Raw genomic sequence first — 18,553 nt, forward strand, 5'->3', positions numbered from 1 at the left:
CCTCTTTATCTTTGTGTGTGTCTGATTCTGGGTAACAGTGCACCACAACAACTCAGGCCTTGATGTTGACCAATGATGTCTAAAGACTCCAAAGGTGATCAAAAGCTTAGAAGGCAGCCTGGCTCTCTTACACCTGCACCAAATGAAGCAATTAAACATGCCAGAGTACTCACAAACACCTGTGAGGTCAAATGTCCCAAACATTATGAAGCCCTGAAATGGGGATCAAGGTATCAAAAGCACTGTAATTTCTACATAATGTATACAGATAACCTTGAATAAAATCTGGAATACGAACTTTAATTATATGTGAATGGCTTGAATACAAATTGAAAACTCTGGAGCACTGGGGCAAATAAAAGGAAAAAGGTGCCTTTGCTCTAAACATGATGGAGGGCGTTGTATATTTACAGTTAAATAGATTTTTACAATGCTCAGCCCCGAATGCACGGTCTTCAGCCTTTATATGGACCATTTATTTATATGGTCTTGTCTTTCACTACATAAATCATATCCATTTCTGCAGGTCGCCTCCCTCACTAAAGGTTCTTCATAAAGTCTTTATTTTTCCGCGGACATTTTCTGCTTTCAGGTACTTTTATTTTAACAAGCGTTTTAATTAGCGGCCTTTTCCCGTCCATTGAAGGGGGTGGGGGGGTCGCTCTCCATCCTCCACAGCAGCCAGGTCGCAGCTGGCTCACGAGCGGAAGTGGCAGCTCTTTGTTGATTGACAGTCGGGGTGGTCCAATAACCGCAGGAGGGCGAGTCGGACTTCCGGTGTGGCCATCAATGCACTGCGGCAAGCGGGAGGCACAGAGTGACAGAGCATGGTGTACATGGACAAAAGTTATGCGGATAAAGAGAGGTAACCGACAGCGTTCTGGCCGCTCCGGACGAACGACAGGGCGGGGATCGGTTTCCCACTTGCGCCGTTTTCGGTCGTTTTTTTTTGTGTGCGCGCTCTCCGCAACGTCACTGTCGGAATCGGCGCATGCGCACTCTTCTCGGTCTCAAACGGCCCTGCAATGCGGTACGAGATGCGCAAAGGTGTTGCGGCTCAGCGTTCTACTTTCTCGGGGAGCTGACCCACAAAAGCTAAATTGTTAACGAAATTCTACATATGTTCCCTCCTGTCCCCCACTTATTGGGCTGCTCAAGGTTCCAGCATCCACAGTCCATGCGTTTCTCTCGTCCATCCTGCTGGCCAGCTCAGGCATTCTCCCAAATGGGGGGATTGATGGAGAGAAGCTGTGGCCAGCTGCTAGAAATCATCCTGGTCCTGTGGCTAAACCCTTTGGTCACCAAAAACCTCTTTGGAGATAGTGAAAGATTAATGGTGAGATGTAATCAAAATTAGTATTTATTGAGAAACGTGACCGGAGAATTTAATGATCATGAATCTGATCAGCCTTGGGGACCTTATGATGTACTTTCAAAATCTTGGAACAGATGGCTGCAGAAATAATGGAGGTGCGGGCAATCATCACCCATAATTCTATCCCATTTGGAATGGTTCCCGTAAATTGCTGTTCAAAAAATGTAATCCCACTACTTAAAAAAGAGGAAAAGGAAGCTATCAGGACTGTTAACCTGTCACCACTTGTTAGGAAAATTCTGGAATCAAAAATGAAGACACCTAAAGCTGAGTTGGGTTGTTTATAATAAAGATGCAAAGAGATTTCAATATAGACAAACCAAGTAGGTGATCAGCAACATCACAGACATGATACAAAATGGAAAAAAAAGTTATTTTGGGGGAAAAAAAATACTGAATATTGTTTAAATGGTGAGCAATTAAAATTTGAATCCTTTGAAAATCCCCTGGTATTAGGGTTAGCAATGTTAATAAATAATATATAACAATTACAGCACGGAAACAGGCCATTAGGCCCTTCTAGTCTGCACCGAACCAAACACCCCTCTCTAGTCCCACCTCCCTGCACAATGCCCATAACCCTCCATCTTCTTCTCATCCATATACCTGTCCAACCTTTTCTTAAATAATACAATTGACTCCGCCGCCACTATTTCTCCTGGAAGCTCATTCCACACGGCTACCACTCTCTGAGTAAAGAAGTTCCCCCTCACGTTACCTCTAAACCTCTGCCCCTTAATTCTTAACTCATGTCCTCTTGTTTTAATCTTTCCTCCTCTTAACGGAAATAGTCTATTCACATCCACTCTGTCTATCCCTTTCATAATCTTTTATGTGGCATTATTATTTCTTAATTGATGAGTCGAATATGGCAACTGTAGACTTCTGGTGTTGCACAGGGTGTCTGTATTCCAGATGTATATCCTTAATCTTGCGTTGTTCTGAATGCTCTTTCACTTCCCAGAAGTCATTGGGCATGTTGCATTTATTCAGGAAGAATTTGAGTATCTTCTTGGAGTCTTTTACTCTTCCTGTGGCAAAGCTTGGAATATAATGCCTCTTGCAGGACTCTGATGTTGGGCGTGCAAGCCATGTAGTGCACCTAAAATAGTGAAACTTGATGAATTAAGCAGTATCTGGGGAGGAAAAAGGAATTGTTGACATTTGGAGTTGAGACTCTGTCCTTGCTGAGTTCCTCCAGCAGTTTGAGTCTCTCACTGTAATTGAGGTTCTTATCTACAAGTTGCTGAAGCTAAGGTGGATGTGCAGTGGGCAATTGTGAATGCAAATAATGTGTTTATTACAAGTGCATTTGAATGTCAAGTGACAATATCTTACTATAGTATTATAGCTTTGGATCCTAACTGGGGTATTGTGTACAATTTTGGTCTCCTTGACGAAAGAAAGGGTTGACTTTCTTTAGATGGATTCAACAAAGATTAACCAGATGGTTATATCGTATGAGGAGTCAGTGATGAGTCTAAGTCTCTTCAATGTTGTTAAAATGTCCAGAATTCTTAGAAGATACTTCATTTAGAGAGTTAATGGCCACAGTCTAAAAATAATTGGCAGGTCACTTGGGACTAAAATGAGGAGAAATGTCTGTGCTCAGAGGGTGATGAATCTTTGGATTTCTTTACCTCATAGGTGCTCATTGGCTGCATCTAGAACAGAAACAATAGATTTCTGGATATTGGAAAAGCCGAGAGATTACTGTATATTTATTCGTGACCAGCATGTCCTTGCTAATCTTTTTGCTCATCTACACCAATGCATTTTACCTATATATCACTTTCCTTTATGCCTTGCCTAAATAGCTCTTAAATGTAGTGATTGTATCTAACTTTCACCATCTCCTCTGGTCATGAATTCCAATATCAAGCACTTATTGCAGAAAAAAATGGCTCAAACCCCCGGTGAAACCTTTTCCTCTCACCTGTGCCCTCTTGTTTTCGATACTCCTACCATGGGACGTAGATTCTGAGTCTTTATGCTCCTTATAATTTTGTATACCTCTAAAAAGGTAACCCTTTAGCCTCCTTTGTGCTAGGATAAACTGGGCTATCCTATCCAGTCCCTCTCCATAAATTCCTCCAATTCAGGTAACATTTTGGTGAATCTCCTTTGCATTCACTTTAGCATAATCATATCCTGCCTATTGTGTGGCAGTCAGAACTCTTCACAATATGCAAGATTAAAGGTTGCTTTATTGTCATGTACTAAAGACACTGCAAAATTACATGTAATTTGCTTTCGTCTGCTGTAAGACAGACAGATTCGCCATCAGCAGAAATTGCCTGAGTACCTCTTGCAGTCAGAGAAAGAGAAGTAAAAATGGAGCTCCCCCCAGAGTCCCCAGGTGTTCCTGGATTCGCCTCCAGTGCTCCCACAGGCATCTAGAGTCCAGTCCAAACCATCAGTAGTCTGAGCTCCAGTTTAGAACCTCTGACACGATCAGGATACCTTCAGCACTCTCTTGCCTGGTATGCTTTTGAGCCAGTCTCCTGCTGTCTGCCACCTAGTGTGAATCCTTCAATTGTGTTCGCCTGCAGCCTGTATGGGTCGTCAACATCCCACCACCTGTGTTCTTCAGCCGCAGAACCCCTCACTGGCCGCTGCCATGGTCACCATTCCGTGGGTCATTTCCTCTGCCTCTCCTTCTCAAACGCGGGGTGTTTTCTCCAGTTTCCGATGCCCTCCTCAAAGTCTGCAATCCTACGTAGCCTGCTGCTGATCGTAGGTGCCACCATTTTGGGCGCAGACTCCGTAGTTGCAGAATTTTAAATAAAGCCACTGAAAGGCTGTTTAAAGCCTGTGCAGAACTGACATCAGTTGGACTGGGCGGATGTGGGAGTGCTGTATCTCCACATGGGGCAGCGCCACCATTTTCATTTTCACTCCCAAGTGCTGTCTCACCATGACCTGTGTTATATCCCTGCTCTTGTACTCATGGCCCTGACTGATGAAAACGAGTGTGTAAAGTGTCGTCTTCACCACCCTGTCTAGCAGCATTTCCACTTTCATGGAACTATGCAACTGTACCCCCAACCCTCTCTGTTCTTCAACATTCTCCTGGGCCATTGGCCAGGTGCTACTCCTGCTCCTATTTCTCATGTTCTATTTCTTATTTACTGTGTAATTTGTGCCCTGATTTCACCTACCAAAATGCATTACACTTGTTTTGAGTTAAATTCAAACTTCTTTGTAAGTAAACTCTTGCACTGATCAAAGGATTCACTTGATTTCAGCTGTCCACAACCAACATACTTCTGGTCATCCCAGGATTCTGTAATTTTTGCCAGCCTTGCCCTTTATTTTAGCAGGAACATGCTGTTGCAGACCTTTCCCTATCTCTCTTTCAATTGTCAGACCCCCCCCCCCCCCCGACTTTACCTACCAACTGCCTCTCCCAATCAATATTTGCAAGTTCCTGGCTTATGTTATCAAAATTGACCTTGCTCCAATTCAGAACTTTAATTTGTGGGTCTGTCCTATCTTTTTTTCATAACTATTTTATTTTGAAACAAATAGAGTTGTGGACATTGGTCCCAAAGCGTTCTCCTACTGACACTTTAGTCATTTTCCTGCCACTTCCCAACAGGAGGTCCAGTGTTGCACCTTTTCCAGTTGGGCTATCTACATTTTGTTTGAGACTACTTTCTTAGAAACATTTAATAAATCCATCCCATTCAAGGCCTTTGGACTGTGAGTGTCCCTATCAACACGAGGGAAGTTGAAATCCTCAACTATTGTGACTAATGGGTATTTCATAATTGCAGAAATATCATAATTCAAAGTGATGATCCATGCACTAAGCTCATCTGACTTGCCTGTGAGGTTCCTTGCATTAAAATACCTACCCTCTTCAATGCTCCTTAACCTGCCTCTGTCTGTTCTACCCACTGAATTTGCATTTTGAGTCTGACTACTGTCTGCTACAGTACTTTCCACCCATTGCCAAATAGTGGCAGTGTACTTTCTGACAAGGATATTGAGGTCCCCATCCAAATTAAGTGCAACCAGACCTTGTACATGTCCCACTTTTTCCAGAAGCAATCCCAATGATTCAGGTACCCAAAGCCCTTCTCTCAGCACCAGCACTCAGCACGTGTTGATCTGTACTATTCTCATATTTCTACTCTATAGCTATAGCTCTGCCACTTTTATTCCCACCCTTCTGCGCAAGAGACGGCAGCGTGACTTGGGTGGGCGGGGGGGGGGGAGAGAGATTGAAACTGTGCTCCATGCGGTCATACAGGAGCGGCAGCTCGATGCACATCCTGTAGAAATGGCCACCAGGGATACTGGCGTTTGATCTCCCACATATACACAAGAAGACAAATTCCTTTAACTTCCAAATCCTTAATGCCCACTCCCTTCTACAAATAAAGAAAATACCAATCCATTACCAACATTACTTGCCCTCCACCACAGACCACACTTAGACCATCACAAAACACTGTGATCTTGTTGAATAATGAAATAACCCTCATCTTACTGTTTAATATCCTTCTGAAGCGTCGTTGTTGATTGAGCTTGTTTTTGGGGCTATGCAACAGCTATTTCCATCAAGATCCTTTATATTTTAAAATACTTTAAAATGGACCTTGAGACTTTCTAACTTGCATTTCCCAATTTAATCAATGGGATGGATTTATTAAATGTTTCCAAGAGAGTAATCTCAAACAATATTGTAGATAGCCTAACTAGAAAGGGTACAACACTGGACCTCCTCTTGGAAAACATGGATGCTTGCATTTCTGGTATTGTGCAGTAGAATCTGGTTTCCCTCAGAATGGTACTAAAGACAGGTGGACTAGTTGGGTGGGATGTTTTTGGCCATGGTCAAGTTGGGTTAAAGGGGCTGTTTCCATGCTGTATGACTCTGTCTGTGAAAATAAATGATCCTGGGAACATTATTCTTAAAGTGAAAAGTGTCAACCTTGTAACTGATCTTTGCAAGCCTTTCAATACCTTTAATAAAATTAAAATATTAAAACTGAAAATTTTTGTACTGCTGCAACAGCAGTCCAGGAGAGCAGGGATCAGAGACACATCTCTGCTCCACAGGGTCTGTCTGCCCAGCCGCAATGCCAACAGCTCCTTATAGGCTTTCAATGGCCTGTTACGGGAGCCAGTGGGGTATTTAAAAAAAAAAAATCCTGCTAAACATCACAGCTGAGCTTCACGAGTGAATCTGACCAGGTTTTAGCAGGTCTATGTGGAGATGAATTTCTTAGCTTCTGTGGGGTAACTGGAGGTATTTCCTCTAGTTTTTGGGAGACTGGATGGATGGAGATAGATTTTCTGGCTGCTACGGGGCTGCAGTCATCTTCTGCCATGTGGAAGCAGGCCTTTTCTCCATGCCTCCTCTCACCATAATTCATGGTGGAAATTGACAGCCAGTTTTCATATTGGTTCGCTAGTTAAATTTGGGGGTCCGTTGATGTATGTAGATGAGGAATCTAAATTCATAAAATCATAGAAAATTCCTCATTCAATTACATTTTTGTGATAAAAGTTGAAAAGCTATTAATGATAAGGATTCAGAATTAAAATTCTTTGTTTTGAAGGTTTATTTGCATTTATCCTGCATATATAAACAGCAAAAAGACTATAGCAGAAGGCAGAAGAATACCAATAGAAAAGGTAAGATCTAATTTCAGAGATGGATTGTGGAGCCCTTTATTACTCCTTGCACTATTTCTTTCTTTGTCCATCATGGTTTTTTCCATTTCTCTTGCCTTGTGATCAGAATTTAGATTAGCAGTCTCAAACCTCGATTTGCTTTTTATCTACAATGTCTCTCATTTGAGTTTCTCTCTTGGCCAAATAATAGATTATCCTGGTTAATTTATTTTAACAAAATTGCACATTTTGGCAGGAAGAGCCATCGTCAGTGGAAATATCAGAATCTGTGTTCTGTATTATAAATCATGATTTTCTTTTGGTTTACTTTTGTCTTCCTCAGTCCCACTAGTTAAGTCTCCTCAATCATCCTGACTCTGCGTTCACTTTCAATGGATTTACTCTGTGATGTACCTAGAGAACTGCTTTTCTGAAAAGTTGCTGGATTAATGGTCATTACTGGATCAGTATTAAATATTTATGTTTTCAAAGGCTGTTGAAAGCCCAACCTATGGAGAAATTCGAGATGTTTGCGTAGCAGCAGGATTAAGCGTGGTTGTGGAGGTATAATGTTATTCATTTTACTGAATACTAAACATTTTAAGTTCCTAAATTTGCTCTGTGTACTCATTGATATGTTCTTTGCACTGTTTTCAGAATAAACTTTATCCACGTGAATGGAACAGAGACGTACAGTTCCGAGGTAGAATACGTGTTCAGTTGAAAAATGAAGATGGGTCCTTGTGTTTAGAGCAGTTTCCCACACGCAAGTATTTTAATTCACTTAAGAATGTATAAATATGTGTATAATCACAGGTACTAGCTATATTTTGCTTTCTTCAATGTCTTTATCTTGTGCACTGCTAATTCCATATGAAATACCTGACTAGACTGAATTTTTTGAGGCTATTCAGAGTTGAAAAGGTTTGCATATTTGATGTAGATGGATGTTAGCAATGCTTTTGACAAGATCCCACAGGACAGCTTGGTCGAAAAAGTACAAGGCCAAGGGATCGGAGGGAGAAGGAAAATTTGGGTGGTTGCAGCAAGTAAAGGTTAATAGTTGATCTGTCATGTAACCAAAATGATGATCTCTTTGGGATTCTAGGCCTCAGTTCTCAGTCCTTTTTGTTATATGTTAATAATTTTGATCTAAAATGGGGGGGCATGATGAAATAAGGTTGCCTGTAACATGGTTAACAGTGAAGAGAACTTTAGACTGCAAAAGGGATTTAATCCTTTGAAGTGTGAGGATAGAATGCAATGGTTCAAGCAGATATTCAATAGAGAAACAAAGATATTTGAATGTATTTTCACAGATCCTTAAAGGTAGCAGGACAGGTCAATAAGATGTTTAATAGGATACTTAAGCTGCTTTTTAAAAAATTGTCAGCAGGGAAATTGTTAATTAGCCCTAGGCTTGAGTATTGTGGTAAGTTCTGATCACCACAAGATTAGATTGTAATGGGGAGGATGCAGGACTAGACAAGATTGGATACATTTTTTAAAAAATGCATCAAATGCTGGTGGAGGATTAGGGTGCCATTTTATTTTTATTTAATATCTAATTTTACTGACATTCTAAACTGGAAAGGCAGAGCTGCCCAATTTGATTGGCATTTAAAAAAATATTTTCTAACTTTTTTTTCCTCCCTTTCTCTCACTAGGTAAATCAATAATGTTTTATGTAGCAGAAATGATTCCAAAACTGAAAACCAGGACACAGAAGGCAGGAGGAGGTGATCAGAATGCACAACCAGGTGAAGGAGGCAAGAAAAGCAAGAAGAAGAAGAAGAAGTGAAATTGTTGATACTGGCTCTCGTAATTTATTTTCTAACAGTTCCTTTATAAGTTCACTGAGTATATGGTTTAGTTCTGTAACAAAGTCTGGCAGAACAATTTCTTTACATTTGCATAGTGATATGCAATTCAAAACACCATTACTTGATATTATTAGGAACACTTTCTTGATACTGTATTTGTGTACTGCCCATTTTACTGCATTGTAGGTATGGTCTGGCGTTGATGGTGATTGGCAATATAAACAGCACATTCTGTAGGTTTTGAAATTCTAACCAATTTTTCAGAAAACAGTAAAATCCCCATTATCTGGAATTCAAGCAACTGCAGAAAATAAATACCGAAGTTTAAAACTGGTGCTCCTGAGTGATCAGTTCGCCAATCACACAACACACAATCTCAAGTGATCAGTGTATTCACCAATCCCCATAGGTGCCAGGCACCAGGGTTTTATTGAACATTGAAATTATTTTCACAATGTCCAACAGAACAGACCATTAATTGAAGTGAAAGCTGGATATTTGGAATTTAAATTTCATAGCTCTCAAAAACTATTTTTCTCTCAACAATCTTAATATCTGCTTTCAACATTTTGAAATTGTAAACTTTACTTTTGCCCCTGAGCAAGCTTTTCTATGCTGATGGTGTACAAGAATATATGGTTTTGATTGATATTTCTCTTTACCATTTTTATTTGATCATGTTCTGGGTTCTCCTCTGCCTGTCCTTTTGGATTAAATGCATTGCTTCCACACCAATCGGGGGGGGGGGGGGGGGGGGGGGTGGAAGAGAGAGAGATGTCTGTGAGCTATTTTAATCAGATGGACTTATCAAAATTTTTGTCATGGAACATTGTGAGCAGTTTTGGGCTCCTGGTCTAAGGAAGGTCATGTTAACATTAGAGGGTCCACAAGAATGATCCCTGGAATGAAAAGATGATCACATGAGCATTGATGGCTCTGGAACTGAAGGCACTGGAGTTCAGTAAACTGATGGGGTGATCTCATTGAAACTGAAAGAGTGGATTTTTTTTATTATGGTGAGGGAGTCTGGAACCAAAACTTCAGAATGCAAAATTGTCCCTTTAGCACAGATGTGGAATTTCTTTGGTGAATCTATGGCATTCATTGCTCCAGAAGACTGTGGATTTAATTTGTCCATTCTATGTTGCATCCACTATATTTTCTTCCCATCAGCCTTATCAGCTGTGACAGCAAGTTTCAATTGATCCTAGACTTATAAACCTCAATTCCTCGCTCTCTTAAATTTTTGGTTTTTTTTGCATACCTGTTCAGAGATTAGGCATACAGATGTATATTATGCACAAGGCTTGACAGATTTACCTTTAAAGGAAATTTACTTTCTTTGTTAAAGCTATACAATTGAATGGAAATTCTCAAATCATCTGCTGTGAAAAATAAAGATGACACACTGCAGGTCGAAATAACACAATGTTGAATAAATTGTATAAACATAACTTATTCTGATTTTTTTTTAAAAAAGGTCATTTGATAATAGGGTGTTTCTAGAAATTTATAACTTCACGATGCATGAACAAATATCCCGTGCCAAGCCCAATCAGCATCAGGGACATTCTTATTCATGTCACAGTATCAACTCATAACACAAATGTCCTTGGAAAAATTTTGCAGAAACCATACTTTCAACTTTATAAATTTACTAATTAGATTGAATAAATTGTTCAAAAAAATCAACTTCAGAAGTTTATTGGACATTCATCATACAATAAAAGGACAAGGCATACCAGAAAACTCATCCAGAATTGAACCTATATCATTGCCAATAGCTTATGAATTTCTTGCGGCAAGCAATTAAACACAATGTAGTATTACATTAAACTTGATTATATATTTTTCCCCACTTGCTTTTGGTAAAATTGCATATATAGATAAGATATACATTTAAAGAGTGTTTAAAAAAAAACTTTCCAAAGGCAAAATCTGAACACTCTGAATCCCAGGGAGCAAAGAATAAAGGCAAGGTTTCTAAAGGAGTTCGCTTAAGTGTTCTTCTCTTTTAAGATTAGGTTTGTTGCTGCTTTCTTGGCTGAAGAGACAAATATACAAAAGTTACTTGAAAATATTGTGTCCATGATCAGCAACACCAACTACCTGCATTGTTTTGAAAGAGTTCTCCACTCACATGTTCAAGCCATCAATTATTTTCTAATCAAGTCTAAAGAATAAATATTAGTAGACATAAAAACACAAAATGCTGGAGGAACTCAGGCCAAACAGTGTCTTTTATTTAACAAAGGTAAAGATGCACAACCAATGTTTTGGGCTTAAGCCCTTCAAAGTATGAAAAAAATGCTGGCTAAGGCAAGAGATGATAGGTGGAGAAAGGGACAGCAGTTTTGAGGGGGAGGAAGGATGGCTGGATGGATGGAAGAAATGGAAAGATAGGAAAAGGGGAGGGGAAAGAAAAGGCAAGCAGGTTTAATGGAAACCAGTAAAGTCAATGTTAATGCTGTCTGACTTGAGAGTGCCTAGATGGAAAAATGGTGTTCTTCCTCCAGTGTGCAGCTGAACTGGGTGAGACAGATGTGAGCACAGGAGTATGATTCAGAGTTAAAATGGTTGGCCACTGGGAGGTTTCTGTGTTTACCAACTGAGAGAAGGTGCTGAGCGAAGTGATCTCCCAATCTGCCACCGGTCTTTCCGGTGTACAGAATGCCACAAAGGGTGCACCTGATGCAGTGAACAATTTATCTGGATGTACAAGTGTAGTGTGGTTTCACTTGAAAGGCCTGTTTGTGACCCCTGATCGTGGTGAGGGAGGAGGTGTGGGCACAAGTGTTGCACCTCCTGAGAGCACGGGAAGGTGCATAAAAGGATGAGTGCAAGAGGGAATCGCGGAGGGAGTGGTCTGCAGAAGGCCGAGAGGGGAGGCGAAGGAAAAATGTGTCTAGTGGTGGGATCCTGTTGTAAGTGCCATAAATTCTGGCCGATAATGTGTTGGATGCAGAGGCTGGTGGGGTAGTAGTTAAGGATAAGGGGGAATTCTATGTTTGTTGTGTCTGGGAGCAGAGGGGGCTAGGGCAGATGAGCAGGAAATGCAGAGGCTAATTAGTGTATACACAAATGGTACAATATGAGGAGTTGAAATAGGACTGTTGATGGTTCCATTCTGTATGGATAGATCACAAGATGTAGGAGCAGAAATGGGATTTTCAGCCCATTAAGGCTGCCCCAATATTCAATCAAGATCACGTCAGCCGTTTTGTACAATCCTAAATTTTGATGCAGTTTCATAGTTTGACAGCACATAAACAAGCCTTTCAGACTATGCTGACCTTCTAATAATATAGATTATCTATTTACCAGCATTTAGTCTGTAGCTTTCAAGAGCTGGTCTGGATAGTTATTAAATGTAACTTGCCTCCACCACGGAGTCCCCAATTATCAGAAGCTGAGCAGCATAGCAATCTCAGATCAGCACCCAAATCAATAATCTTCCATGAATCATCCTAAATGCTTGACCCAGATCACATCTAATACTACTCTGAATCCACCCCATTGAAATGCCAAAGCATTACAGAAGGCATGTCCCATCAAGCCTCCTCCTTTGGAATAGATTTGCTTTGAGAAAGGCATTTCAGGGTCTGGAAAAACATTTAGTTTTTAAAAAGGTTAGAAGATATGCTCACAAATCTACCAGAGTAAAATAATCTTTTGCATCTTACCATTTTCTCTTATGCTATCTGCAGCTTCTGAGGCCCGATCACCCAGATTTTTCACAACTTTGTCCAGTTGAGCCTCATGCTTCAAAAAGAAAGTGCGGATGAAACGCTTGTAGATTAACTGAGAGCCATTGCTGGAGGTGGGAGACATGCACCAAACCAGGAAAGCGCACTAAATATCAGAAGAGAGGAGATACTTTATTGGTATTGCATAAACCTTTATCAACCATTCTTTAAGATATTTTACAGTACATTTGATTGCTGTCAGTTCTGTTTGGATTATTTGTTACAAAACCTACAATTAGCAATCACTTCAGATGTAATATTTGGTTTAAAAATTAGAAAAATAATCAGACTCTACCTCTAACATAAACAGTATACAACAAAGCAGGAAGATACCTATTATTTCATTGTAAATTAAAGTGCATGGCTGGGGCAACAAGTAAGCAAAGAGGGGGTTGAGAGAGGAAAAGGAGAGGACAGAACTAGGAGTAAGTGTGGTAGCTGAAACTTCTGGCAAAGCTTCACCTTGTTCATTCTTGGACGTGCAAGATCAGGAAAGATAGTTTTGTGTCCTTGGAGAGAAATTACTATACAGGTGCTCCCCGTACTTACAATGGTTGGAATCCATACTTCCAATTTCGAATTGCTCTGATCTGTTCCCACGCTTGCGGTATGCTCCATTCTCACGATGCTGTGCAATGGCAGCATCGCAAGAGTATCGAACAGCTACTTCGGGATGTATTTGCCTCTAAAGTACACTAGTTTTCATTTGTGAATCAAAATATTTTTTGAATATCCAGCCTGTTGGGCACAAAGATGAACTCAGAACAATGCACCACTCTAAAGCCCATGCCTAACAATGGGAAAGTCGCTGCTGAGGAAGCTCAGCATTATTAGGAAGCTAATATTTTACCTTTTATGATTAAGATATAATTCTGGTTCTGTCAATGGGCACTTGCATCAACAGATGATTTCTGAGCCTACATGAAGTGTCCTCAGAATTTACTGCTTTTTGGAATAATACCTAATGACTGATAGGCACAGACATTCACCAACTCAGTGCTGAAATTTATAAGGGAGGTAGCGCTGCAAAGGCTGTGTGGTGATCCAGAGCATCTTAAGACATGCCTTAAGACAACCTTATATCGTTCCCTACGATACAGTCATTGACATTGCAGAAATTTATCCTTACAACCGAAAAAATAAAATATTGAATAACATTTATGAAGTTTGAGAAATGATAAAAAGGTGCAAAGTTAAAATGTCTTTAATTTATTTTTTTTTAAAAAGTAAACGCAGATACTGTGTGCTTTTATACTGCTCAGCAGTTATTTTTCGTAAGCATTTTCTTTTTTATTTACCATGAAGATATCTGAAACAGAGCCAGCAAGTTTACGTGCAAGTTGTAACACCAAGACACAAGAGCAACTTGTCCGTGTGCTACTCTTTGCAGACGATGCCGCTTTAGTTGCCCACTCAGAGCCAGCTCTTCACCGCTTGACGTCCTGTTTTGCGGAAACTGCCAAAATGTTTGGCCTGGAAGTCAGCCTGAAGAAAACTGAGGTCCTCCATCAGCCAGCTCCCCACCATGACTACCAGCCCCCCCACATCACCATCGGGCACACAAAACTCAAAACGGTCAACCAGTTTACCTATCTTGGCTGCACCATTTCATTGGATGCAAGGATCGACAACGAGATAGACAACAGACTCGCCAAGGCAAATAGCGCCTTTGGAAGACTACACAAGAGTCTGGAAAAACAACCAACAGAAAAACCTCACAAAGATTAGTGTATACAGAGCTGTTGTCATAACCACATTCCTGTTCGGCTCCGAATCATGGGTCCTCTACCGGCATCACCTATGGCTCCTAGAGCGCTTTCACCAGCGTTGTCTCCGCTCCATCCTCAACATTCATTGGAGCGACTTCATCCCCAACATCGAAGTACTCGAGATGGCAGAGGCCGACAGCATTGAATCCACACCGCTGAAGATCCAACTGCGCTGGGCAGGTCACGTCTCCAAAATGGAGGTCCCTCGCCTTCCCAAGATCGTGTTATATGGCGAGCTCTCCACTGGCCACCGTGATAGAGGTGCACCAAAGAAGAGGCACAAGGACTGCCTAAAGAAATCTCTTGGTGCCTGCCACATTGACCACCGCCAGTGGGCTGATATCGCCTCCAACCGTGCATCTTGGCGCCTCACAGTTCGGTGGGCAGCAACCTCCTTTGAAGAAGACCGCAGAGCCCATCTCACTGACAAAAGAGGAAAAACCCAACACCCAACCCCAACCAACCAATTTTCCCCTGCAACTGCTGCAACTGTGTCTGCCTGTCCCGCATCGGACTTGTCAGCTACAAACGAGCCTGCAGCTGACGTGGACATTACCCCCTCCATAAATCTTCTTCCGCGAAGCCAAGCCAAAGAATCCTAAATGACCATGCAAAGGAATTTCACCAGTAAATGCGTTTTACAAAGCAGGAGGAAAACATTACGCGATAGCTAAACCCATGGCTTGCTACAACAAGTATAGACATTTGTGTTTGGAAACAGTTGCTGGCCACTTAAGAGATTTGTCAATTGACAAAGGAATCTCTTAAGTGGCCCTCTGCTGTGAACCAGCAGCTGTGGATATACTATTATCACCACTGACACCAAGAAAACGACAAATGAAAAACAGGATTTTGCACAATGGGGAAAAAAAATCAATACAGACAATTTTATAGGAATACAGCCCTTCCTTAATACAGGGTCGCTAATACTTCTCTGTAAATGTAACTGGCATTGGAAACAATACTTGTATTTATTCAATAACTGAATATTCAATACATTTTGAAAATAGAAAGTTCCAACATTTAGCAATTATTAAGATTCTCACTGGAATGAGGAATGGTGGAAAGACTGACTGACTATTCTAAGCTCGCAGTTATAAATTTGTGACTACCTCAACTTGGAACCTCCAGGATGGCTGAATGGTTACCAACAACAATATTGCACTCAATGTCACCAAAACTAAGGAGCTAATTGTTGACTTCAGGAAAGGAAAGCCAGAAGTATACAATTCAATGATTACTGGGAGAATCAGAGGTGGAGAGAATGTTCTTGGGATTCACCATCTTGGAGGATCTTTCCTGTACCCAACACACTAATAGCATAGCGAAGAAGGCACATCAGTGTCTCTACTTCCTCAGGAGTTTGTGGAGGTTTGGTATGACACCAGAAACCCTGGCAAATTTCTACAATGTGATGGAAAGTCTGCTGACTGGCTGCATCACAGTCTGGTATGGGGACCAGACCCTTAAGCTTAAAGCCCTCCAAAAGGTAGTGGCCACAGCCCAGGACATCACAAGGAAAACCCTACCTGCCATCATGAACATCTAAGGGGAACACTGTATTGCACAGTTTGTTTACATTCGCCATCTGTTTCCTTACTAATTAGTGGTAATTCTGCCTCACCAGCAGGAAAAAGAATCTCAGGGTTGTATCTGCTGCATGCTCTCTGACAATAAATCTTAATCATGCTTCTTCTATCCAAGTTCTGCATAATGTTACCAATTATGATTTTAAAAAGAGCAAATGCTGGCTTATTCTACAAGATCAATTTTAAAAAAAGTCAAGGCAACCTTGAACATTTTTCCTTGATTTTAGGACAATAAAAGGTAATCTAGACTACCCTTTTTCTTAATTCCTTTTAGATTGCTATAAAGCTAAACCATGTCCTCATACTTGAATGAATGGTTCAGAACTGAAACCTTCGCTATCCTTGATTTCCTATAGATACCTCATGACCTGCCAAGTTTCTCTGGCACATTTGTGCATTCCACCATGTCCTCATTTGTCTTTCAGTTCTTTGTTTTACCTGGTCTTCTTTCAAAGCACGTTCTAAATGCTGGTCATGGATAAATTTGACTGAAGGGCCTTTTTCTGTGCTGTCAAACTCTGACCATAAATTCAACCAAAGGGAAATGGAGGCTTTTCCATGAAGCATGAAAATATAATATTAATAGCATCAGGTATATGAAATATACCAATCCTATCCAAGTGCAACTGGCCAACTCTTTCTTCACTACATTAGTGACTGCATTGGTGTTGTCTCTTGAACCAGTGCAGAATTTGACAATTTCAATCATTTCATTGCCAACTTCCACCCCACCCTTGTAAATTTACTTGGGACTGTTTGACACCTCTCTCCCTTTAAATCTCATTCTCAAGAGTGAAATATTACAAGCTCATCTTTCATTTAGTGTGAATATCACTTTAAGGGAGGTCATGGAACCATTGGGAAGTAGTGATCAAAACATGATCGAGTTCAGTTTCAAATTTGAAAAGGAGAAGCTGATATCAGGCGTGTCAATATTTCAGTGGAACAAAAGGAAATTATAGTGGCATGAGAGAGGAACTGGCCCAAGTTGATTGAGTAAGCAAGTTGGAGGGACAGCAGAGCAGAATTGGACGATATTTCTACAAGAAATACAGTGCAGATTAGATATATTCCAAGAAAAAAAGAAAATTACAAATGGTAAAATGGCACAATGAGGCTAATAAGAGGTTAAGATTAAAATAAAAGCAAAAAGAGCATACAAGGAAGCAAAAATCAGTGGAGTAGGAAACTTAAAAAATTATTAGGAAATGAAAGGAAGTTGGCAAATAACATACAAAATGATATTAATAGTTTTTGTAAATATATAAAGTGTAAAAGAGAAACACAGATATGGGACTGATTGAAAATGATGCTGGAGAAATTATAATGGGTAACAAAGAAATGGAAGAGGAACTAAATGAGTATTTTGCATCAGTCATCATTGAGGAAGACAAAAGCAATATACCCAAAAGAGGTTTCAGGGAATAGAAGAAAACACAGTCAGGATTACGAGAGAGATGGTGAGCCATGGTCTCTTTAAAATTTTTACTGGAATAAAATGTGGTGTGCTGAGGTAGCAGCAAGCAAGCAGAAACTCAAAAGACTGGACAACAGGCTTTATCCCAGTAAAAGTCTGAACACCAGTTCATGACTTGGTTGCTCCCCATGTGATTGGCTCTGGAGGGGCCGGCTCAGGTTTATATTAAGGTCAGCTGATTGACAGTGGCCAGGTGGAGTCAGACCCTTAGGTGGTCTTCCTGCAGGTAGAGATATCGCCTAGCTGGTAGTTGTATCACCACAGATGGTGCTTAGTAAGATCAATGGACAAAAATAGTTAAGTCTCCCAGACCAGATGAGGTGCACTCACAGGTTCTGAAGGAGGTGGCTTTGGAGATTGTGGAGGCATTAGAATTGATTTTCCAGAAATCAATAGACTCTGGCATGGTTTGAGAGGATTGGAGAGTTGCAAATGTAGTTCCACTGCTTAAGAAAAGATGGAGGCAGAGAGAAAAAAAGGAAATTGTAGGCCTATTAGTCTAATGTTGGTTGTTGGAATGTTATTGGAGTTGATCCTCAAAGATGTGGTTATGAAATACCTAGAGGTGGTGCATGGCATGATAGGTCCAAGCCAGCATAGATAAGGGAGATGCTGTGAATGTTGTTTATTTGGATTTTCAAAAGGCCTTTGATAAGGTGCTGCATAAGAGGCTGCTTAATAAGATGAGACCCCATGGAATTACAAGAAAGCTATTAGATTGGGTGGAACATTGGCTGAAAGGCAGGAAGAAAAGGGTAGGAATAAAAGGATAAGTGTTCTGGTTGATTGCCGGTTACTAGTGTAATTCTGTAGGGGTCAGTGTTAGGACCGCTCCTTTTTACAATGTATATTAACGATCTAGATTATGGACCGAATGGTTTTGTGGCTAAGTTTGCAGATGACACCAAGATAGGTGGTGGAGCAGGAAGTGTTGAAGAAACCGAAAGGTTGCAGAGAGACTTGGACAGTTTAGAAGAGTGAGCAAAGAAATGGCAGATGAGATACAATGTTGAGAAATATATGGTTGTACATTTTGGAAGAGGAAATAAAAAGGCAGATCATTATTTGGATGGGGAGAAAATCTAAAATTCGAAAGTGCAAAGGGACTTGGGATTCCTTGTGCAGGATAATTAAAGGTTAACCACC

At 40.6% G+C, this 18,553-nt stretch overlaps 2 protein-coding genes across 2 annotated transcripts in view; one reads left to right on the top strand and one right to left on the bottom strand.

Annotated features, from left to right (window-relative positions):
- The first annotated feature begins 762 nt into the window (after positions 1–762).
- srp19 (signal recognition particle 19) lies at positions 763–9,156 on the top strand. The gene is made up of 5 exons (XM_069892919.1): positions 763–865; positions 6,949–7,024; positions 7,496–7,567; positions 7,661–7,769; positions 8,671–9,156. The coding sequence occupies exons 1-5, from the start codon at positions 828–830 to the stop codon at positions 8,802–8,804; spliced, it is 429 nt and encodes a 142-aa protein (XP_069749020.1). The 5' UTR covers positions 763–827; the 3' UTR covers positions 8,805–9,156.
- Positions 9,157–10,514: 1,358 nt separating this feature from the next.
- Positions 10,515–18,553, bottom strand: part of reep5 (receptor accessory protein 5) — a 51,056-nt gene continuing 43,017 nt past the window's right edge. The window contains exons 4-5 of the mRNA XM_069892905.1: positions 12,510–12,678; positions 10,515–10,870 (exon numbers count right to left, since the gene is read on the bottom strand). Of these exons, the coding sequence (XP_069749006.1) occupies positions 10,824–10,870; positions 12,510–12,678 (216 nt within the window). The 3' untranslated portion in view covers positions 10,515–10,823. The remainder of the gene's footprint in view (positions 10,871–12,509; positions 12,679–18,553) is intronic.

The sequence above is a fragment of the Narcine bancroftii genome, chromosome 1 (assembly GCF_036971445.1).
Source record: "Narcine bancroftii isolate sNarBan1 chromosome 1, sNarBan1.hap1, whole genome shotgun sequence".
Taxonomy (NCBI): Eukaryota; Metazoa; Chordata; class Chondrichthyes; order Torpediniformes; family Narcinidae; genus Narcine; species Narcine bancroftii.